A 25,816-nucleotide genomic window follows, 5' to 3' on the forward strand; every position below is an offset into this window, starting at 1 on the left:
TCAGAGTAATTAATTCACCTTTTTCATCCTTGCTAATATAAAGAGTAAACACAAGATTCAGAAGTGATTACTGTGGCTCCAAAAAACACTCCTTGCATTTGTTGCAATAGCTTTCCAAACCACTCAGAGAAAGGGACAAGTGAACTATCATCTTATGTGTTTATATTTTCAAAAGAAAAAACACTAAATAGGTATGTGTCTCAACCCAGAAAGAAAAGAAACATTGGTATATTGTTACAAAAAAAGTGAATCCTTAAAACAATTTAAGGAAATTTCAAAAATTATTGACCTTCTAACAAAACTGACTGTATTTATATAAACATTATCTAACAACAGAAAAAAATATGGTTCAGATGCCTTAAATGCCAGGTTTTAAAATTAATTCCTATGGTTTTATTTGCAGGAAAAACACCATCTGGAAGTAACCAGCCTATACAACATATAATAATTGCCAAAGGAAATTCAAACTTCCTTAACCTTCTGGGGGTATAGGCCTCACCAGCTGCATAACTGAAAAATAACTAACAGTTTTCTTTAAGTTACAAGAACAATCCCACCTTTCCCTGATGGGCCATAACCCAAAATTTCATCCAAGGATATATGAAACACATACACAATGGGATTTGAGTGTATGGGAGGCATGGATTTACTTCAAATCAAACACTATCTGAGTATTTCAATCCAAGTAAAGAAAAAAAAAAAAGGGACAGGAAAGGGCTACAGACCTACCTGCATGAGTATGCACCTCAAAACAGGATATTAAGAGAAAGCAGAGAACCTACAAGGAATGGAAAAAGGGACTGATCAGCAAGGAGAGCTGTCACTTAGAGGTCAGACTGTAGAAAGTAAATGAAAATTGCCAGGAGAAACGGCCACAAAAATGGGAACTCTCAAAGAAAACTAAAAACAAATAAAAGCTTCCAAAATAAGAAATAGCAAAAACAAAGAACTGGTGTCAACAAGGGGTAGAAATTAGGAGGACAGACCAAATATTAAATTAGCTTTTTGCCTCAGTTTTTCCTGCAAGAATAATGCTGTATATGAGGACAGAGACAGAATACCTCATGAGAACAAGGATAAAGAACTTGAAAATTACCACATCCATTACTAAAATGAAATGAGGCTGCTTAAAAAATTTCCACCCCAGCATACTGAGAAAAATGGGTTATATATCAAAACTGCAAGCTCAGGAATGAGGATTCTCGGTGAGTAAGACATTTTTGGGATAGTGGCCTCGGGCTGGAGAACAAATGTATAACCTCCATCCAAAAAACCCTGGAAACATGAACTTGGTGCTCTTCCGTATCTTGTAAGAGGTGTTCTGCCGGAAAAGAGTAATCAAGAGTAACCAACAACTGGAACATAAATAGAAGGTGGAATAAAAATGCAACAGGGATCTTTCAAAGTGAAAATCATGTTATACTAGCTTATCTTTCTTCGATGAAATTACATTTCTTAGTTAATGGTAACACATAAGTATAGCATCTAGTACTGCATGCTGCATACTGCACAGTTCTGTACTGAAAAGCAAGTTATTGAGATGGAGAAAACATTACTAGTGGTGTTCCTTAGGGGCCTGCTTTGTTTAGAATTGCCACTGTCTACCTTGGTAGAAAAACTAGGTTTTGGTTGTTGACGACTCAAACATTTAAAGTACTGCTAATATGGTAAAGAACCAAATCATCGTACAGGAAGAGACACAAGGACTTTTATACTTAAGTGATAGAAATGGAATGAAAAATAACAGGAAAAAAAATCGCAAAGTCATGAACTCTGAGGCTGATGAGAATTGCCATGAGTCAGGCCTCTGCTATTAACATGGAACAATGAAGAGAGAGCGGAACTGGGCATACTGGTTCACCATATAAGGGTCATGAGCCACCAGTGAGAATGACTAATGCAATTTCTAGATATAACCAGTATTTTAGTAGGAGCAAGGAAGTATGCGAATATACCTTTGTACAAGGCATAGCATGACTTCATTTGAAATGCAGGTGTTCAGAAACACAGACAGTTAAAAAAAAATTTTTTTTAAATGATGTAGGGTGTGATTACCCTGGTGATTACAGACGGAGAGATTACATAGCCACAGCTACAGCACTCTGTTGACTTGTGCGGGTGGTGCTGCTAGAGGAAGAAACCTGTCGCAGACACCTGTAAAGTATGTCCCAAGGATATGATCAAGAATAACCCTAATGCCACAACCCCAAATACTGAAATAGCTGTGAAATCTGGGGACATTCCTCATGCCAAGCGGCTGAAACCACAGAAGCTTATTTTCTTCTACAGCATGGGCAATGGTGATAGTCTTCCCGTTACCGTACGCTCGCTCCCATCTAACATCCTGCTGTCCCAGGATTCTAATACATGGTCACCCTCTCGTCTGCCATCCTCTCTGCAACTCCAGCAGCAGACTGTAGTTTCAAGGCTGCAGGGCTTCTGTATTACGAGTCTTTGCTATATACCATCGGGGGATTTTTTTCTGGCTTGTGGTACCTAGAAGGACATATGAGTCCTAAGAGAGTCAAGATCTTTGCTGGCTGGCTATGACTGCGAGGCACATGACTTCATGACCAAGGGACCTCTCTCTTTTCTGGGATCTAAACAGAAAATGGAGGGCTGTTTCAGAAAAGAAACAGCAGGTGCTAAGAGCTGCTACTATACTTCACCCTTGAAATATTATTTTAATCAATTTCCATGAACCTGAGTACAAGATGCACGTTCCTATTACACCTGTAAAACCATAACAGTAAGCAACAGATGTTTGAAGTCCTTCATACATACAAAATTTATCACTTTTCCCCTTTTAAAAAATTTTAAGCCTCTACGCATGCCTGCAAACTTGAAATGTGTTACTATTATCAGTTTATAGCTATTGGACAGGAAGTGTAAGTACAAGTTAAAATAACTAAGAGCTTGAGGGGAAAAAAAATCTCTTTAAGATCAGCTCTGGGAAGCCTCAGGAGGACTTAAATAGCTTGTAAGATGGTTGAAGTAAGTTAAATAGCCTATTATATATTACATTTACTGTCCTACCACACAGCTTACATTTCATGGCTTATAAAAATTATGTTTTCTAGCACAAATTGGTACTTATGATAGACCTGTGCCATCTTCAAACAAGGAATTTTGACCACAAGTGAAAACTGGTATCATTAGATTAAGGACGGGGAAAAAAAAGGAAGGCAAAAAGAATCACATTTACATTTTGTCACTGCTGTATGCAGAACTTTCACTGTATTGCTAATGAGAGCGTTTAAAGGGTTCTGTTTCTCAGGCATAACAGACCTGAAGATTTGCTGTATTTTTGCGGTGCAGCCTAACATTTGCTCTGTGTTTTAAGAAAAAATGAAGAGAGACTGTTTCACGGATAACCTGTATTTAAACAAAGTTGAATATGACCTAAAAAAAATTGCAAAAATTCTACGGAATAAACCTCTATCCCAACTGATGAAACTTGATTTAAGCAATACTTATGCTTCCATTTCCCAGAAACATCCTGGCTGGAATGAACATAGAAAAAGCTCTTCTAGGTCAGGGCTGCCTTTGTGAATGAACATAGTCATGTAAGTAACACCTCAAAGATGTTCCCAACTCTCAGGTTCACCTACTTCAGCCATAAACTATAATAAGACACCTCTAAAAACTTTGAAGAAACAGACAAAAAACCAAAAAAGTGAAAAATACATACTTCTGCTGAATTTACCCAAACAGACTCTCTCAACCTTGCTAACTGTCACACACAAACTGAGTACCAAACTTTATTTTGTATCATCATCTATGAGCAAAGGAGGGAAAAGTGGCTTTCTAAAGTCCAGTCGTGCAAAACAATAATTCAGCAAAGTGGCTGAAAACAGACTTCAGGCACGAGGGTTTCATTAAGTTCCAGTAATGCAAACTCTTCTAAGTGTCAGTGGTTCCCCAAATTTTTCACAGTTAAACTTCAACTGACCAAACTGGCAGCCTTCTGTATTTCACTAGTCCAGCTTTCTGTGCTCTCCTCAGCATCAGCACTGAAACAACTAAACCTTTTCCTCCCCAAGCAGATAGCACAGATCCGGAGAGGTTATTAGCTTCTGTTCCACATCTCTCCTCAATGCACTTGCATCACACCTGTTAAGCCTACATGTTTTTTTGTGAACCCCTGCCAGAAATCACCCACACAAGTAAATTGCTTCTCCAGTGATGACAAGTCTTTTGAGGCAATAAATGATTTGAACAGACATACTTTTGGAATTGAGTGCAATGCCAACACAAGAAGCTACAGCAGTTAAGTGCATGTATCCACTCACATTCTTTAAGACAGATGCCTCCCTAAGCCCCTTTATATAAGGTGTTAATTTTTTAAAATGTCAGCCTCCAATTCCAAAAAAAGTCTTAGTTTCCTAACGCTTGCACTTGTGCTTTCACAAGCAAGTAGCAATTCCATTTTCTTTCATAATCTGATGGTCTCAATGAGAAAAGTTAGAATAAATCAGGTAATAAAAATACCAGAAATTAACATACATAAGAAAAGTGGAAAACGTTGGTGAAAAAGGTTGAAAACAATGAGTAAGCAGCAATCCAGAACATTAGAAAGACTGGAAAAAAACCAAACAGTTGTTTATGGAAAATGGTAACTCAAGGCCATAGAACTTTTTTAGAAGACAGCCTATCCTTTCATTTTGCTGTAGTGTTCTCTGTCTAGTGCATTATAACCCCAAAGCAAGGTACTATTGCTAAAAAGAGATGTGAAGTTCATATATTAACAGTTCATTCTACTGTTTTATTAAAATGATGCCCCTAGTTTTGGAAGGAGGGGCCAAGATGAAGTATAAAGAGACAGAACAGTATTTTGTCAAGTATGTTGCATGAAAAATTCTGCTAGGCCCTTACAAAAAAAGTCTGTTATTTAGGAAGTGATGTATTTTGACTGTTGACTTTGCTTTGAGGAACAGTTATTTTCCTGTTTGGGGTGTTCCTGGGTGATACAAACATAAACAAATGTGATATGAATGAAGCAAGAGATGTTTCTCTTGTTTTCTTTCTGTCTTACCATCTTTACTGGTGCATTTCATTTACAATTCACTTTGCATTAATGTCAAGACATGAACTATGATAAAAGCCTTCCAGAAAAAATTAGTGCATAAAATAAAGAGCTAATGATTTGAAATCAAGAGGCTGGCCAGCTAGACATGCCTGCTCCAGTGCCCTGCTATGATTAAGCAAGTACAACAAACCAGTGATCACCAAAAACTGAAGCAAACAAAACATGCATCCTAAGGAGAGATTAAGCATAGTGCAGGAAGCCAGAGAGACAGGGTCAAACCAGGCCATAAATTCTGGGACAGCTTTTTCATTTCTTATTCTTGAAAGGAAAAAACTTCAGATCAACTCACGACTGGTCTCTCCTACCCTGTTACTAGTTCAGTGTCAAAATAATCCAAGCAAAGACCTATCTGTTGTGCCTGTTGCTATCAACTGTTTCCAGCCAACTGGAAACAGATGCATCTTTATTCCTTTTCATAAGGCTTCCCCACCCCAAAGTAACTAAATGCATAACAAAAGCAGCAAGTCCAGGGTGGATTTTCATCTTTCAACGGACAAGTTTTACACTGTATATCAAGCCAAATTATGTCCACTCAAGTTACTACTGGGAGACACCAAAAGAAGCCTCTTCCCTGAAGGTAAAGACTGTCTCCATAACAAAAACCAGAAAACATACCCATTGTAATAGGGGTGCAGCTTTCTTAAGTGAAAACTAAGGTTGCACATGCCTTCTTCTGGCAGCAGCAGAAGCTCATAGAGCTTCTGCTGCTTCTCCTCACTTCCGCAGCTCGGCTGTGCTAAGACACACCTGTGAGGCCACCCAGCAGACCAGATAATTCAGCAAGTCGGAAGGACAGGCAAGAGATGCCACAGTGATGTGGCTACTAAGAAAATGGTATATAGGACGAACTAGTAGCAGTTTCTGATTGTTATCGAAGAAAACTACATTCGATCATGTCAAAAGATAGCAATGTCTTGATTTTCAAAATGCTGAGAGCAACTGCAAGTATTATTTCAATCAGTGGGAGATACTGCTGCAGAGTGTTTCAGATCTGCACAAAGAGACAAGCAAGGCTTGCAGTCTTTCTCAGAACAAGCCCCCACCCAGTCACACGGAATTTTACTCCTTTAGCTACACAAATAAGTAGTCTTAGTCCATAAAGCTCTCACACATTAAACAATTACCACCTGGAGCATACTTGTAGTTGTTCTGTATCAAAGCCTTCCATAAGGAAAGGTAATTTAACACAGCCTTGGACAATGCTAAGTTAAACATGGCTCTCTATATTAAATACCACTGCAGTAAAATTAAGTTAACTGAAATACAGGTATCAGACTTCGCATGTGTGACAAAGTTAATCTCATGAAACACCTCCAGTTCTACACATTTTCTTTAAAGGCTTTCTCCATTTAGATTTAGTGTCAGTAAATGATGCATTTTATTTTGCCTCAATTCATTTAATAGACTAGTTGAGTAAAAGCAACGATGTCAATCATAAGCAAAATTTTGATTTAACTCTCTCACAACGATACATTGAAAGATACAAGAAAATTACTTTTGGCCAGCAAGATCAGAATGGAAATCAATACATTCTAAAATTCTTCTGTTGCACAAAACTAACATTTGTGTTTGTTTGGTTCCAAAGACCAAATAACCTTGTTCTCCAACCTTCCCTGAGTACCTAAGTCCTACTACTAAATTCAATTTGTTTAATGCACACATAAAATCAACTACCCGTTAATATAGCTAATCACTGTACATAACTTACAGAGAGCCTGGGGAAAGAAAAAAGGAACCAAAGAGGCAGAAGTACATTCACAGATAACTTTATAAATAAAGACTTAAGAGTTTGGGGAGAGGGAGGGGAAAAACCAACTTTACTATCCAAATTTTTGAAAATACAACACTTCAAAATTAGAAAAATTAAAGTTCAAGAGCTATTTTTTCCAAAAATAATAGGTCTAGATGGGAGAGCACTATCTACTTTATTTGGTCATCATATCTCATCACAAATGTCAATTTTTTACAACAAGAGTATCTCAAGATATTTCAAATTAGCAACAGGTTTTGCAGGAAATATGAGTAGCAAGTGATTTTAACAGTTTAATAGTTAACAGGTAATTTTATTCCAAAAAACTGAATAGCTGAACAGGCTCTACACACTAACAACTACTGAATTTTGTGAATAAGAAGGTTTGCAGCCATGTCTTGTGTAGCAGATGCACACTGTTCTAACTTTTACCAACCTCATTATGCTGGTGTTGGATATAATGAAGTGCAGTTTTTCACCATTTTTTTTTCCAAATAACATTGGTAAAGGCAGCAAGCATGGGCATATCCCACATGCAAAGCTGCTTTGCTTGTATGGCTTACTTTATCTTGGTTTAGGGCCCTCTTGGAATAAGTCAGGGCAGCAAAACAAATTTTGACAGTGTAACATAAGGAAATCACTAAGGCATTTCTAATGTAATCCTGCAAATTGCAGTTACTATTACAATTTCCTCTTTTCACACATTTTATAAACTGTTGAAAAAATCCAGAGATCCCCCCCCAGTTTAATATCTGTTCAAAGCTGAAGTTCTTTGAGTCTGACTGAACTCTGTTGAACAGACTGTCTGTATTAAAGAAGTCTTCATTCTATAGAAACACACACACATTTGCATACGAAACACATCTTTCTCAGCAGGCGTCTCAATGCCAGAGCTTTAGTCACAGTCCTGTCAATATACATCTTTCTTCACCCATGTGAATAGCTATTGGCAAATGTTTGAGAGATGGACCCTGAACATCTTAAAATCCTCTTTAAGAAGTTCCGTTTTGCTTTTGGGTAACAGTTCTAAGAGGAAGACTTTTCCAAGCATTTTAAAGAGCATCTGTTACGAAGTTTCAGAAGTGAACTCCATATATATATATATATATATATATATATCTATCACATATGTGCTTCAACCAAGCAATCAATAAAGCCAGATCTTTACACTCAGAGTCATCAGCAGAAGTATTTAGTACTGACAGATGAGTTACAAACCAACTTTTTCTAAAATTCCTGTTTAGAAAGTTAGTGTGATATTAGGCACTATCTGATCACTTTAAGTGATCAAGTTTAATTTCTCAGAATATGCTAACCTGCAACAAGTGATTTTTTGCAAGAACAGACATTCAAAAGGAAGAGACTTACTAGAAGTCCCATACTCTTCCTTTCACAGAGCAAAGGCAGGCTAACACATGCATTGCGCAAGAAGGAGAATCTGCCTCATTATAGCCCCTAGGTACGTTGCTCAGAATATGACTGTTGCCAGCCATAACATGGAAAAACCCTCATATCCAATTCTGAAGAAGCGGATTTTCTGTGCTCTCAATAGGGAATTAAGCATACTGTGGAAAAAAGTTCCAAAGGAGGGGAATGACACCTTGAAATGAATGACACCTTGGGGGGGAGGGGGTCCTAAAGAGGTGGGAAGGGGGCATTTGCCAGAGCTACCAATGGAGGAATGAGCTGTAGAGTCTTACAATCCACACTAGTAGTATGTGAAATTAAAGCAACTAGGAATGTTAGTTTTTACAGTCTATATGGACTTTCAAATATGTTTCCATAAATAAATAATACCTCCAAGCACTCGGAACAAGGACTACAACACAGGATTACATTCCTACACAATTAAATTCCTGGTAGTCTGCTTCTCTACATCTCAGATTCAACTCTGCACGTGTAAAACTGACCAAAACCAAGTGAAGAACCCCCACTTCTCCTCCTCCCCCTCCTCTGCTACACACAAAACAAAACACCACTCATGGAATAATTACAGAAATCAAACACACCTTCAGCCACTTCTAAAGTTATTTTCTTCTGCAGTAGATAACTGCGTCACAATGAGTCCTCTCGAATGCAACTTTTCAAATAATCAAAACATAAAACAAAGACAAATTCTATTTGACCTTCATTATTTAGGTCTGTGTGCCAAGTCTAATAAGTTCTCACAAGCACACTCCACTTTTCAAAACAGACTGTGTAGAAATAAATTTTTCAAACTAAGAGGAACAGAATGCATTGTTTTGATGCTACAGCCTGAAGCCCTTTATCTGAGTTTTATCGAAGTATACTCTAACACTGATCAAAGCAGCAATGACAACTTAATGTTCTTTATATATTGCTGCATAAACTTCCCACTTTTGTCTTGTGGCCTCCAGCTCAGCATGTCATTGGGAGCATAATCAAAGGTCAAAAGACTTGCAGTAGCCCTAACTGGCAGCTGCAGCAATGGCAGGAATGGGGAGTAGAGCAGGGCAGATTAATTCCATCAGGGTTCTGTTTTCATATATCCTAGAAAAATTGTGTTGTCATTTCTCCTGTCAGCTGTTAAAAACATTCATTTGAAAGGCTACAGTGTGCATTAATGTATGAACTATTTGTATGTCGTAGTAGCATTTCAACACTGCCCTATTATCAGTTTCATTATGGTCCAAAGACCCCTTCTCACTCTGGCATTGAGTTAAATATTTCAATTTAAATTCCGCTCCATTTGATACTTTGTACATGCTGTGGGTGACTGGCAGACATTTTGTAAGCTAAGTTCAGAGGTTCCTCAGACATGTGAGTCAGATATGGATGAAAAAAACATTTCATTCTATATTCACATCCATATTAGTTTCATTTATTTTAACAGTTCGAGAAATCTCAAACTGAATTTACTAGAAAAATACTAAGCAATTTTATGTTTAATGAAATGTGTTGCAAGCAGTGGTATTGAAGACTTATCTATAAAAAGGCTTAAGAACATACAGCATAACTCCACCATGCCTCTACAGCTATTTGTAAGACCTCCAACATCTCCATAAATTTTTCAGCTCCAGATCAATGTTTGTCACGATTCTTTAAAGGACTCCTCACATCTTCAAAATTCCTGCCCAGCACCCCCCTCCCAAGGAAAACCCTGGAGAAACAAGGCTTATAGTGACTTAAGGGATCAAGGACTGCAGAACAGAAGCATAAGCCAGGATTCAAGAGGCAGTTCCAAATCTCTTAATAGAGAAACCAGTTACTAGCGTGTTCAGAGCTGCAGAATAATCTGCCTAATTAATTTAAGCTTTACCAGATCAGAAATCCTGCAGGACAACCACCTTCCTGAAACAAGACTTCACACTCGAGTGTGTGTATTTTATAAAGTTTGTGTTATGGTGAAGACTTGACATTTTTCAAGCCAACCTTGGAAAGTTCACAAGGAGTCAGGCAGAATGTTATGACGAGAAGAACCACTGCCGCCTAACCAGGAAACCAAAAAAAGACAGGGCACAGGAGCCAATGTGAAGAAAAGATGAACCTAGCAGGTGGATTTTTGGGCACGCAGAAGTTACGAAGGTGTCAGATTAAAAGACTCAGGTTAGAACAAAATTTGTAACAAGGAGACCTATTAAATCTGCTCCCATACTCTCAGGAATGCAGAAATGCTCCAAGTACCTCAACATTACCAGAAGCACTGCTTCATCTTGGCACAATTCCCTTATCTCCTGCCTAAAAACCGTGAGGAGGACAGCTACCAAGAGGAAAGCCTGTGGCCCAGGGCTTAGAAAACATACGTGTTCCTACAAAGATTTTGTAGGAGTGGAGTGCTGTAAAGCCACAAGTGGAGTGCTGTAAAGCCAGAAGCACAACAGGCTTGAGAGCCCCACCAGTAATAATTAGGTTGGCTCTTCTCTCCTCCGTCCTGATTTCACCTACACCTCACCAGGTTTCTTACTGCTTCTCAGAGAGGGAAAGGAAGAGTATGGGGCTGGTGGGGCCAGATTCAATGAGTTTGGTGCACAACATCTCTCACAAGGTTCCCTTGTGGAACAGCATGGAACAAATGTCAACAAGTTGATACTTCTCAGAAACTGGTTAGTTTCAAAGCACTAAAAACACAGGATCTTGGGATTCTGATGCTCCACAAGAAATCATCATTGAAAATTACAAATTGGGCAACAGTAGGTCACAGGCAGTTTTGCACTGACAAATTCTGACCTGCTAAAAGCGCATTCTACCAGGAGTACAATACAGTAAAAATTATTTAATGTTTAGAACTCACATGGTATCATTTTGACAGATGTCTCTTTCCAGATATGTGATGTCAACGTAACTGTCACTAAAGATTGTGTGGCTAGTAAGAGTCGCCAGATAAAAAGGGAACTTTTACAGGTCAACCTTCATCTGCCAAGGCCATATGAAGAATCTGTATTAATTAACATGATCTTAAAATTGCTGATATACTGCACCCTACTCACAGACATGTCTATTTAGGAACTCAGTAATTACATGACCATACTGTTCACATTTTAAATACAGTAAAAACTCAAAAAGGTAGAAACTTTTTTCCAAATTTAAAGTATCACTGTTTTTGTAGCTCCCTAGTTTGTTTATAGTGATTGGTCCAAGACCTTTATTATCTTGCTAAAATAAGTAACAAAGAAGGAAAAAAAAATTGAAATCAGTAGGATTAATGAAGGGGTTTGCATGCCTTTTAAATATTGTAAAAGTAGTATTCGAGAACCCAAACACTTGATACTTCTTTGGTCTCTAGGCTTTTGCCTTAGTAGGATTTTAGCCTTCACGTTATTGACATGAAACCACACTCTGGTTTCAGTTTGTCCCTGATGACTTTTCCAGGCACGTAGAGACCACCACAGCTGTTTTAACATCTATGTTTTATAAAATTGGAGGTTATTTGAAAATAAGATGCACTGAGCCATATCACACTTTTTTTTTTAAGCAAAAAAAAAAAAAAAAAAAGGGCTCATTAAAATAGCTTGGTTTCCAAATACTTTTTCAGTGACTGAGCTCAAACAGAACAGCAAATTTTAGGATAGAATTTGCTAGTCCAATAAGCCTAACATACAAAGCAATATTTTAATATATAATTTAAATTTTACAATGAAAGCCATTGATGGCTCCTTCCAACTGTTTCCTATTAGTTTTCCAATTAATGAATCACAACACATACATACTTAACACACGCATTTTTGAGAACTCACTGAGCGGCACCATAATGAGGAATGCCACAGGCCATTGTTGAAAGGGATTCCTCCCCCCCCCTTAACATCATTTCTGTTGCTTTTACTGAAAATATTTCAATTCCAGTATGCCCAATGCAAGCCTAGCTGGAAGAAGTGTTGGAACTAAACATTAGAACAACATCTTAAGCTTAACAAAATATAGGTCTAGCATTTTTCAGACTGTATGTTTAGTACTGTTTTTGCTACCAGCATCCAGTGACTTTATGAACCTATCGTGGTGTACTAAAAAGTGTAGTATGATACTAACAAAGAGGCTTTCAAAAGCCCCTCAACAGGCAGGAAGTGGCACAGAACTATGGAAAGAAAATAACCATAAAAAGGGGCAAGCAGACAAATAGAGAATAGTGAGCAGCTCTGTATACACAGATGACTCACTCTGACACACTGTACAGGTCAGAGTATACTGGGGGGGGGGAACAAAAACAGTTTTAATGAAAATTTCCAGGAATTTACTGGAACTTTTTTATTCTGTCTTCACGTCCCTCCCCATAAATATAAAGTACTCAAAAATACTAGTTGTCCTCCCGAGAATTTAACCCAAACCAAATCTTTGAGCAATGCAGACTTTGTTATAAAATCTCATACTCCCAATATCCCTTAATTAAATAGCTACCACTGTGTTTGGACGCACATGAAAGCTGATGCGTAAGGAATACCACTTGTACAAAATACTACCCTGTGCTGTGGTCACCTCTATTTAGGTCACAAACTCCAGTGACAGTCAGTAACCATCCACATTGCCATTTTGTTCCTAACTCTTCAGAGATTATTCTCTTCTATGATTTCCTAGGGGAATTTTTTTCTCATAAAAAATTTAATTCTTACAAGCTGCCAAGACAGGGCTGTACAGTAATTTATACAAGATCAAAACACGTAAAAAATCTTTTCCTCCTAGAAATCCAAAGAATGTCTTAAAGATACTATCAGACATTTTTACTGCACTTCTAGGTTAAGATGACATAATTACTGAAGCCTTAGTAATCCTGATGTGAAAAAAATTAGAGTAATAGGCAAGCGTGGGATCAATTTAGGTAAAGAAATAAATTCTTCATTGTTGAACCTAATCATTCACTTTCTAAAAAAAATCATCTTAGTATTACAGTTTTTTCTCTAAGCAGCGTCTATACCTTCCAGTTGAAGCAGTAGGCAAAGAGACCATGAAGAGTCACGTTTGCAAAATACTAGATTAACTTAAATCATTATTGCATTATTAGCAGGGTAAGAAAGAGATTTTCAAGTATACAGAAAACAGGCATCTCAGCCATCAGGCTAGTAATTTTACTGCCTTAAATATTTTAGAAATGTAAAATACAATTTCATTGTGAACAAAAAAAACCTTTAAAATAACGTAGCGTTGCCCTTAAACATACGGTTTTGAATTAATGGTCACTCATTAGAGCTGCTGTAAATACCAGACAACTGGACAATCACTTCTAGGATTTACCAAGCTTTGGGAGTAATAGATTTCTGAATCTATGGTACAACCACGTAAACTTACTTTGACTGAAAATAGTGCAAGAAATCTGAACTGGTATCTTGTAAGTATGCTTCTCTGACAACTGTCAAAAAGAAACTTAGAAAGAGCTAACGTAAACCTTAGTAAGCTGACTTTCCGTTTTACATAGTAAGCAATCTGGCAATGAATTTTTCATCAGAGCATGTATTTTACAGATCCGTGCTAAGAAAACACAAGCTTTTTTTTAATATTAGACAACAACCTACTTCAATAAAAACAATATATTATAATAATTAAAACAGATTTTTATTTAGGAGTCCATGTTCCTTTAAATAGTTACAGACTTACAAAATGCAAAGCTCATGTAACCTAATCTATGTTTTCCTCAAATCCCCACAAGTCCATTTACTTAAAAACACCACACTCCTGGATTGGTGCCTGGCGTACCAAACCTGTCCCGTCGTGCATATTTTTATACATGTTACTAAATTAGGAAAGCAGAGTGGACTAAGGTTATGCCAACTCTGAAAAAAGAAAAGGGTCTGCATCAGTTTGTGCCTTAGCTTTTAAAGTCACAATCACTGTAAAAAAAAAAATATGAACTTTAATAGTAATGTATCCAAGAAACCTACCCTAATCAGACACAGTAATAAAAAAAAAAAGAAGGGAAATATAGGAGGAAGAAAAAAATTAACCAGTTCATTTCCTCCTCATTTAGGGGGTTCTAAATCAAAACATGGAAAATAAATTTAAAAAATTAGAACTGCATATTTTAATGTCAAAGTCTAGAATAAGAATAGAATTATTGGCATGCTGTACCCTTGAACAGTGGAAATCTACTGAAAAAGGAGGTAGGGAAAGGCATATAAACACAACTTAATTAAGATTTACTGAAATGCCTTATATTGAGCTCTATTCAGAATCACTAAGTCAGGTATTCAAGAAGTCTTTACCAGTGAAATACTGGTATGAATAGTAAATACATATATTGTACTTTATAGCAAGTTTAAAAAAAGAGAGAATAAATATGCAGTTTAAGTCTCAAAGCTTCTCTTGCCCCCAATTAGCAAAGCACACTGCTAAGAAAAACAGCCTTAGCAGTAATCAGTTAACATTCCTTGGATTACTTTATAAATAGACAAAGCACTGATCAACAATTATAGTTTGATTTATAATTTTAATAAAGATTGAACCCTTCTTGTCTGCTACCAGTGAAATAAGTTATCCGTGCAAGAGGAAATGATTTTTTTTTTACATTTTTATATATATATATATATATATATATATATATATACACACACACACACACACACATATATATGAAATGATATATATATATAGAGAGAGAGAGAGAAGAAATTATATGGTTTTTATTTTTATATATATATATATATAAATATTTTTGGAAATTCATCTTCAAGAACTCTTTCAGTCTTCTGGAAATGCAAGCTGTTTCAGTTTAAAAAAAACACTCACTGATCTTACTGCCATTAATTTCCTATTAATGGGGAGAGTTATTAATTATAGAGAGATAATTATTAATTTCCTCATAACAGGTAGAAAGACTCAGTCCTCCCCAATACTAAACACGAACAACCTCAAAAAGGTGTGGTCTTAGCAAATGGAATGGGAACACCCAGGTTCTATTTCTGGCTAACACTGACTCCTGCTGTGGCCTGGAGCAAATCACTTCTGTTAAAAACACTTTTTTCCATCTGTAAAATGAGGATAACACTCCCTTATCAGCATCACAGGATCTTTGTCAAATACTTTGAAGATGAAGTTTTATAAGTCTACAGATGTATTTTAATAAGGCTTAAACTGACTTTATTTTTAAAACAATTTGCCCTAAAAAGGAAAGGGATTTGAACAGAAACAAAATGAAGAGTTAATCTAAGAACCCACTGTGCTATCGGCCTCCCCTAAACATTATGCCAGTGTGCACTTTAAAAATACCAAAGGCAGATGAATAAATTTTCCTTTGGTTTCAACCTAAACAAAGCAAAATGGCAATAAGTGGCTGCAATATGCAGAAGTCTCAAGAGACAATGCAGAAATGTCAGTTTGAAATGGAAGCGACACATTTCCTTATACGTGGAAGAAAGGGCATTTGCTAAACCTGCATTTGACTACTACAAGGAGATCTGTACCTCTCCGCAGCCACAGCAGCTGCTGGTACTCCCCAGTCCTTCAGTTTGCAGATCAAAGAAATAGCATCATACAGGTAATCAAATAATACCAAACTTCTACTCATACATCTTCCCCCCCCCCAATCAATGCACCCCACTCCTAGCTTTTCAATTTTCCCGACAACAAACACAAAGGGAAACTTGGTCTAGCCCAGAGAAAGATAACTGCTTATATATATTTTCCCCTCATAATGGGAACTTTGCCAAAATATGGGCTGGGATTATAAACTATACCCTATTCTTTGTTTAATTACTTAGCTTTCGCTCTTAACTTGGCAAAACATTAAGCTTTTCATTTTAGTAAATCTACAATTAACTCCAACATGTGTTGAGTAAACATAACCTCATTTTTAATTAAATCTTAGAACAAGATGCTACAACTTGCCATATCATAAGGATATATTGCATGTATATCAAGTAACATGCAATAAAAAGTCTCATCCTTGTCAAACAGAAAACTTAAGTCCAACTTGAAGTATAACTCACTCTCCTTTTAAGTTGGTGAATGCACATTTGGACAACTGCAAAACCAAGATGTAAACCCTGAAGAACCACCAGTTCATATGAAAAGTTTTTGAGAATAAAGTCAAATCAAATCTAATCTAAATGATAACACAACAAAACAGAGAGAACCTTGGCTTTGGGACTCCTAAAGAATCATTTTTCCAGTACGTTTCACTGGAATCTTTTTGCAGTACTTTTTATATGAAAAGAGAAAATAAATATAATTTATCTTAAGTGTGAAAGGAGTTGAAATATCACATACATTATAAATATCAGAAACCAAGAGGAACTTTCTTTCTAATTAGTCATTTATAAGATAGAAGATTCAGAAAATTTACCTGTGGTAAGACATTCAAACAGGATTAACTCTAAGACAATCCTCAATTAAAATATGAGATATCAACATCCTGACTTAAGAGAAATCTCTATAAAAATAAAGTTAATCTATGACAAAAATGTAACGTCAGCTCTGTAAATCAGGCTTCTACATGAACTACTGTAATTATATGAAATAATAACCATCTTTCCTTACAGCTGCAACTGTAAGATTTTTCAAAAAAAGATATCTGGCATTACACATTTCCCAATGGCCCTCAAGAATTTAGAGGATTAAGTGGTACAGCTAAACGGTAGAAAGCTTCAGAGAAAGTTTACTTGATGTTCAAGAATTCCATGTACCAGTGCCAAACAAAAGAACCAATAAATTGTTAAATGCAGAAGCTACAAGATTTACGACTTACAAAAAAAAAAACCAAACCAAAAAAAAAAAAAAACCGCTGTGCATTTTAATGAAAAAAAGAGCTCAAGAGAACTTTACAAATATTAAACTTCGTACAACATTTGTTTCTTTTAACTCGTCCACAACTCTTGGAAAGAACTGTCTCAGACTTTTTCATTCTCAGTTAATGATTTTGACTGCAACAAAATAAGTCTTACTAACCTTACCCAAAATACATTCAAAACATGACTTCAAGAGAATTTCACAAAGTATTTTCTTCCAGCCATTTTATATTATGTCTCAGTTTCCACATGCTTATTCTGAACAACTTTTTCCTATTGGTTCTCAATAGGTTTAGTTTAGTCATCCTTGAACATCTCTCACAACATTTTAAAGATGTGTAAACGAAATCACATTGTTTCAGTGCTAGTGTGCAATTAAGCAAGGTGCCTTGAGGCCAAAGTACATGATCTTATCAATGGGTGACACTGATTTGGTAGCGTTTGCTAAGCACAAAGGTAGGATTACTATTTACACTACAGCAGTGCCACAGCATAGCAAGTGCTTTCTAATCTCCAAGGAACACAATTTTCATGCCTCACCTCCTGATTTCTTCAGGAAACTAAGGCTTATACATTCATGCTGTCTGCACGTATTCTCATCATTCTCCCCCATCTCCTCTCCCAAACTAACTTTTCATACAAGTTGGACAATCATGACCAAACCTGAGAAAAGCATAGAGATCAAGTTATTAAATTCTCACAAGTTTTATGAAAAAAGGGACACAAGGTAGAGGCTAAAATCTTAGTGCCCAAGACATTACAGGAAAACCATAGCATAGGCTCAATCTTTATTAGAGACTAAAGAATGTCTACAATCAGATTTAAGATATAAATCTTTAAAATGCTTTATTAAGCCTATTATTTCAATTGTTTTAAAATCGAGTTATGTTAGATTTCTGTGAGGCAAATCTTAAATACTAATATCAAATGTTAAAAGCACAACTGTGGAACAAAACATTAAAAATGGTTAATGAATCAACATATGCTATTATTTGCATTGTTTATTTCAGTTCTGAATCAATCACAATTAAGAGCAGGTACAACAAAGCATCATTCTCAAAGTATGTAGTGCAACAGAAAAATGTCACTGAGCATCTGAACATCCAAGAACTTTTACCATCCAATTGTTCTGCAGTTTTAACAAAGAGATTTTGTATCGGTTCATTACGGACACTACTAAGAAGAGGGTATTACCCTCCTAGATCTCCGTGTAGTTTCAACAGAAACTGAGGGGACTTAGAACACCTGGCACTGGGAAGGGAGAGAGAAGAGGAATGACAGGTCAACAGCACTGAAATAAGCGTTTTATCGATGACATCATTACGCAGCAGGTTGGCCTGTCTGGTTACATAAGGTGAATAATGATCAGCTTTTCTTAACTGGATCCTCTACTGTGATCTACAGCTCACTGCCCATTCGTGTTATCTGTGCAGGGCTAAGTCTGGGGTAAAATGATGGTAATGATTTGAATGATTTGAAAAATGTTACACCTTAAATGGTTACTTAACATTTTATGAATTACTAAGAGGAATAAAGAGGTGTCTTTCCCTAACAACGCTCTGTGATGCAATATCCACCGTAAGGAAAGAAGCTAACAACGACACACGGTAAAATAATGTAGTGCAGTGTAATGACATCTCGGACTGCTTTATTTGATTAACTTTGCTAGTTTTCGTGACAGAATGCTATTTAACACTTTATTATGAAGATTCATACTACCAGTGTTATTGAGGATAAAAATATTTCCAACAAGATATCAAAACTTAATATTTTTCCTCTATTTTTTTCAATTGATGAAATGTATTTTTATACCTGAATGTTTTGTTACAGAGAGATTTTTTTAAATCTCCACAATTTTATAAAGAAAAAACTATGAAAATATCCTTGGAAGCCCCCACATCAGGATGCATTAAGTTTAGGAAACACATCATGCAATAGTTTAGCTGAGCAAACTCTCTAGCATAAGTGAAAGATTAATCCTGCTCAGACTGATAACTCACAAGCTGCATGATGCCCAGTCACATTGATAGTGACAGCATCTAAACAGACAGGACTGATAGCAATAATAGCATATATATAAACTGATGGTACACTACCAGCAACACAGACAGATTGGACACCACTGGATTCTTTGATTTAAAAGTAGGCAACAGTATAGAATTACTTCCAAACGTGAAATTCAGGCACACAGAACTCTAAATGCACTTATGCACGATGCTTAGTACCAAGTTTTCTTCAGGAGAAAATAAATGCAGCTTGCCTGTGCAGCTAATACCAATTCCTAATCAAATGTGGTAGACTCACGATCAGCTCTTCAGTAATGTAAATTATCCTTTTGAAAGTAGTCTTTTTTGGAACCTTTTTAAGTTAATGTGTGAAGTTTTGCAAAAAATGTGTCATTTTTTCTTTGAACAAATCTTTCTTTCATGGTACAGCACCATAAGGTAAATTATCTTTGAGGAACATAAAGCACACTCAAGTCACTCCTTTCTTTTGAATGTAGGACATCTGAAAATTGATGGAAATTTTACTGGCCTTGGGTCATAATGTTTAACAGGTTTATCTAATTTCATTCCAGAAGATTTACATAGTCATATAAAATTTTTTCTTTCGAATCATAATCATTCTTTGAATTGTTCTACAAAGCTTATTATGCCCAGAAAAGTACAAGGAAAGGACAGCTCAATTTCTGCACCCAAAACTTCAAGGAACAATTGCAGTATATTTCTTAAGAATACACAATGTGAACTTATAAACACATGAAGGTCACACTGAAAATTCATTTAAAATTAGAGCCAAAAGCTTATCCTGTTAGATTAAGTTAGTCCAGTTTTTTCAACTGCTGACCTTACATTTTATCATCTGTACAGATCAGAAAGCACAGATACCCAGAGCAAGATTTAAACAACAAAAATCATCCTCATCGTCATCTCATCTGGAAAGACAGATAGGAGTTGAAAGAAGGGGAATCAGTTACTTCTGCTTATCAAAGTATTTAGAAGACAAAAAAAAAAAAATCATGAAAACCTGCCTACAGCCAACTTTTCCTGTCTTTGTGTCACAATTACTTAGAAAAAATTTTGCCTTTTATTTATTATAAACTAGCAAGACCAATGTTTGTTATCTGATGTCATAGTGAGGTAGAATTGCCAGAGGCAAACCTACTGGATATATGTCTTCCTAGGAAATACAAATAAGGGGTTATTTGGCTAAAAGACAGAGAGGGAAGACTGGAATCCTCTATATTTTGTAAAATTAGAACACACATCATTTTATCAAAATGATGTTTGTCATCAGCATTTTGTGTTTTCTCATAGAAGTTCAACATTTTCTTGATACAATGGCCAAGACCGTTAAATAGATACACTTTTTCCTTCAGAAGCATTTTTCAGGACTTTTCTTTACCTCTAGTCCATACAGCATGGCTTAATGTCTTTTAAGTATAGAATATATTTAGCACAATACAGTACAACATCAATCCCTGATTGGTCTTTAAAGGCAAGCTGTACCATGCTTCAACTGTAAGACAGGAAAAAGTCTAGAGCAGACCAGTGTGCAAATTAAGTTCAAAAGGAATTTGTCGTTGCTCCAATCCCTCACACATTTGTACTTACCTGCAGGTAAATATTTCAGCTGGTTGTTAGCCAAGCGAAGGTGACGTAAAGATCTCAGGCGGCCAATCTCCGGGCACACAATTTCGAGGGCATTATCACTTAGGTCCAGAAACTGCAGTTTAACGAGGGAGCCAATGGCTTGTGAGAGAACAGATTAAAACATGAATGTGACCCAAGAGTAATGTTAAAATCTTAATAGGACTAGGAGAGGATAAAAAGCCACAGCACCTAACACCTACATCTGAGCAGATTGTGACGTATTAAAGTCGGTCTCCTACATGAGTGTCAGAGTTTATGGAAACACTTATCTATCTAACAAACAGTATTGCTGGCAACGAGATGGGGAGAAATAGAGAGTCATATACAGGATACTCCCATTTCTATATTCTCCTCAGACAATTTTGCCCTGAAATCGCTTTTTTAATCCCTTTGTTATGAGACTATCCAAATTATATATTCAGACAGAGTTTAAAGTGCTTTTCTGACATTGGAAACATAACTCTACAATTAGTGCAAGGAAAAGAAGCTAGTACAAGTTCTTGATACTTCAGGTTTCAAATATTTCATGAACAAAAGCAGTAGAATATTTTATCTGGTAACTATCTCAAAGCAGAAGACACTCTGGAGTTTTATTTCTGTAGATGACTGCCATTTAGCCTTTTCACTTTCTGCAATTAGAACTGAGGCAAAGAGCATTCAGGTACATTTGAGAATTCATTAGAAGAATTTAACATAACATAAACAAGGATATTATTGACTAAGAGCTACACAGGTATATTTTGTATGAAAATCTTTAATGTTTTATGGGAAAACAAAGGAAAAATATGCCTCTTCAAAGAAGAAAAATGAATATTTTATGATTCCTGCCGCTTAATTGTGAGCTGGTAGGTTACTTACCTTCAGGTACAACAACTATGTTATTTGAATGAAGGTACCTAGGGGGAGGAGAAAAGAGCAGAGGATACCACCTGTTACACTCAAAGACTTCTGCTACATAATCAGTTTGCAAAAATATCCAATTTCAGATTGAAAGAAAAGAGCACCCTCAAAGCCATTCCTCTCTACAGCCACAAAAACTGGCAACAGAAAGGCATTTAATCATTTAATAGGCTAAGTGAAACTTATCATAAAAGAATGATATACAATTATTTGAAACAAAACATTCACAGTTACAACAACAATGGGCTTAAGTTTTGAGAATCATAAGCAAACAACAAGAAGGTAAAAGAATGAAGCAGATAGAATAACCAAAATGAACCATATTTTAATTACAGGTTATTTCACACCAAATGCACGGTAACAGAAAACCCCAAACCCTCACAAGTTAAGTCAATTACGAACACCCTTCCCTGTACATAAAAGATTCTCATGCCTTAACTGACTGCAGAGACAAACACATGATCTACTTACCGTAATTGGGTTTTTCAAAGCTAGAGCACTTTTTTGAAAAGGAAAATCCAGGCATGTACATAATCACTAGTAAGTACTGATGGGGACCTGACCTCTCCCTAAGAATATTCAGCACCCTCTAGTGGAGCACATCCAGCACTACTCTTAACATAAAAACTTTAAAAATTTTCACACATCTTAGTTTTGATGGATGAAATAGACATTGTTGCAAGTAAGTGAAAGGGCCCTGTAGCAAATGACAATAACCAAATTTTCAGATACTGATGTCTATTTGTACATGAATACTGAGTACTAAATGCCCAATTGTTTAAGTACACACAGAAATGATTTGCACAGCCCATTTTTTTCCATTCTACTCAAACAGCATTTCCAAAAGCAGAAGCCTTTTTGAGGAGACAGAGGCAAAACAAGGCAAAAAAACCCCACATGAATATTTCAACTACTTGTAACAGCTGAGCTCTCTTTTTTTCTTTAAAAATTGCAGAAAAAATTCAAAGCATTATTAAAAATGTAGCAAACAAGGATAGCTGATATGTTTGTAGAACTCCTTATATATAACCTCAGGATGAAAATTCTCCTTTTCAGCTGCAACTACTGAAAATTGTTGTGAACTATTTCACAGATAGAAGCAGTCTAAAAAAATGTATATTATGAGGATTTATCCGTAAGACTCCCTGCATGAGGGACACAATATACAAAGAAATGCAGACCACAGTGAAGCTTTTAAAAGTATATGGTGAAATTGCTAAGGGATGCAACTGATTTTCATTTTCTCAGAAATTAAGTTTGCCTTTCAAAGTTTAGAAATACTGTAACAAAGGTCTCTTTAAAATGGAATCTTTATTTTGTAGTCTCTCTTCACTTCTCTGTCAACAAAATAACTCTTGTTCGCCGATCAAAAATTTACTTTACTATTAGAACTACCTGAATCACAGGACAAGTGCAATTCTCTCTAGACCACTAGAATGTACGGGGTAATGGTGGTATAACTAAGCTTGTTGAACTCCTAATAATTAGGTCTACTGACTCCTACAGTGCAGCGTTCAGAAGAGATTATTTTAAGAACCTGTGATTTTAGGCAGGTTTTCCAAATGGCACCATCAGATAATATTGGTATTTCCTTATGCCCAATGGCAAGTCATTAAATACTGACTATATCAAGTATGAGAATATTTTACTGCTTCAGAGCATACACAGATTCTCAAGATTCAGGCATGATGGGACAAGACTGTCTCTCATGCAAGTTGGAGACTGCAGTGACCTACAAAACAGTTCAATTATCTTGTGGTCGCATGTACCAGAAAGGTGCAGTTTCAAGGGCCAAATTAAAATGACATGATCAGACAGCTGAATGTATTACAATACTCACATATATATCTCCCTGTTTGGAATATTCTATTATATAAACAAATGAATGGTCCATTAGTTATTCAACTAAAAGGGAGTCAACTAAATTGTAAGGGAAAAAGAGGATCTCCTTTAAAAAAACAAAACCAAAAAACCCCAATCCTACTGTACAGGCAAATCAGAGCCTTACAAGAGAAAAGAGGAAGGAGGAAAGCACTGACTCACAAGCTTACAACTCAAAATTAATTGCCAAAACAATACAATTCACGTGACTCCATTCTTTGGGCAAGACTGCATAAACTATTTCACCTACAGCAAACATCATTAAGTGGTTACTACCCCTACTTGCTCATGCCTGCTCCTATTTGACAATCTCTGACTTGGTTCCAAAAAATTACTATTACAATCAGCAGGACTGAAGTCATACCACTAGTAGCTGGGTGGGGGATGCTACCAGTAGTAGCAAATACGGATGGGCTGGAGGCCGTAACCTGTTACTCTGGCTCTGCTGCACCCATCTGACTATACTGTTTGGAGGTTCCAGTGACAACAGGTCAGGTCAGGGTGATCAGTGTGACAACAGCATACACAGGACTTTTGGGGCAAGTTCTTTTTCCTTAGCAGTGTAGGCACTTGTAAAACAGTTTTTGTTATACAATAAAGAAGACATAATATAAAAAAATATTAACATGGGACTGAATACATCTGGATGTATATCCTTTAAAAAGAAAAAAGCACACAAAAAAACCCAACAAGAATGACCCTTTCTTACCCTCCAAAAAAACCCTTCACTCTTAAGAGGTATGTTATGTGCAAACAGTACATTCTGAAATTAGTTTAAGATAAGATGTATCAGCATAATAAAAATATATTAGAACTCCTACACAAACTCACAATTCCACGAGGTTTGGAAGCTTCTGTGCAAGGTTTTCTGGCTGAAAAAGAGTTAGAGATCTTTTAGGTTTAAAAACAAAAACCAGACACACACACATTGTGTATCGAACTCATTTTAATAACCATACTAAAACATGTTAGCAACTAGGCACAAAAAACTGCAACAAGGAACCTGTATACAATACCCCATTTCCAAATCCCCACACACTCTCCATCAGCACAATCTGGAATATACCTAAGGAGAGCTATTCATTACTGAAACTGAACTACAGCCTAGAAACAACATTAATGGCTCCTCAAGCAAACGGTAGTCAGTCTTTTGAGGCTGAAAAGATGGATTACCAGAACTTTATTTTTGAAAATATATTAAAATAATTGAGTTAGTGAAAGCAGAGCGACTGCTAAGAAGCTGCTGTGAGATTTAAGGTGGAAAAGGAACTATACAAGATGTCTAACTATATAACTTTTTTATTTTGTATTGCTGGTAAATTAGGAAATGATCTAGAATGTTTGTGTAGCTTAGTCAATTACCACCAAACCAGAAGCACTGACTCCATGAAACTAGATTTCCTTATTTACATATTAATATGCACGTCATTTTCCATCTCCTAACTGATCCCTGGATGGCATTTATAGCCATGAACAAACAGCACAAAATTGGCTTGAGGAGTTATTCAAGGTTAAGACAGTTTCATTGCTTAAGAAATCTATTTTAAACATAGGTATAGTTTTATTGAAAAAGTTCATTTTTTAACTGTTTACAATATACATATAAGCAGACACAAAAAAAAATTTTTAAACAGCTCAATAACATGGTCAATTTCCCATTAAAAATTTAGCAGTTTCTATTATCAGCTAAGGTATATTCTCACCTAAAGAACTCAACTTTGCAGTTATAAATTTATTGTGGAGAAATATGCTAACCTGAGAAAGTAATGTCATATTATTTATATGAAACAAAAACACCACATCCTAGATCTGAGTACAAAAATTATTTTGTTTCTAACCAGGGAGCAGCAAATGATAACTCCATAACAAATGAACCAGTTGACATCAAGACTTAAGAAACCGGCTATACCCAAGCAGTTGTTGCCACCTACTGGAAGGTTTATTACAGTACATTTATCTTCTCAACAGCACAGAATTTTATTTGGTCGAAGGAAAAAGCTTAAGCTGGGAATATAGAGTCTGCAACTAGCTTGAGCACAGCAAATTCAGTTTAACTTAAAAGCAAAGAGGGAATATGAAAAAATATTCTCACTGTTGTCCCAAACCCTTCATTAGAGTAAAGATGCTAATCTGAAACACCCACAAACTATTTCCACATTACACATGAACGTTGTACTTTTTTTTTAAAAAAAAAATCTGTTTCGTGCTGTAAGAGAGCTAAACTCAGTAGAGAGAGAAAAAGTGTACAATTAAGAAGTCCATAACAGAAAACCTGCTTATCTCTTTAAGTACCATAAGCATGCTGGCTTTGAGATGAATTTGTTTAAAAGATCCTACAATGAAATTAAGATCAAAAACCCAATACCTTAAGATCAAA

At 36.1% G+C, this 25,816-nt stretch overlaps 1 protein-coding gene across 4 annotated transcripts in view; it reads right to left on the reverse strand.

The window, feature by feature from the left end:
- The window catches only part of LRRC28 (leucine rich repeat containing 28), a 55,805-nt gene that overhangs the window by 24,355 nt on the left and 5,634 nt on the right, over window positions 1–25,816 (reverse strand). For all 4 annotated transcript variants that reach the window (XM_026121668.2, XM_064517912.1, XM_026121667.2 and 1 more), the window contains 3 exons: window positions 24,271–24,311; window positions 21,517–21,554; window positions 20,620–20,757 (listed from right to left, as the gene is read on the reverse strand). In XM_026121668.2, coding sequence (XP_025977453.2) covers window positions 20,620–20,757; window positions 21,517–21,554; window positions 24,271–24,311 — 217 coding nt within the window. The remainder of the gene's footprint in view (window positions 1–20,619; window positions 20,758–21,516; window positions 21,555–24,270; window positions 24,312–25,816) is intronic.

This window comes from Dromaius novaehollandiae, chromosome 10 (assembly GCF_036370855.1).
Source record: "Dromaius novaehollandiae isolate bDroNov1 chromosome 10, bDroNov1.hap1, whole genome shotgun sequence".
Taxonomy (NCBI): Eukaryota; Metazoa; Chordata; class Aves; order Casuariiformes; family Dromaiidae; genus Dromaius; species Dromaius novaehollandiae.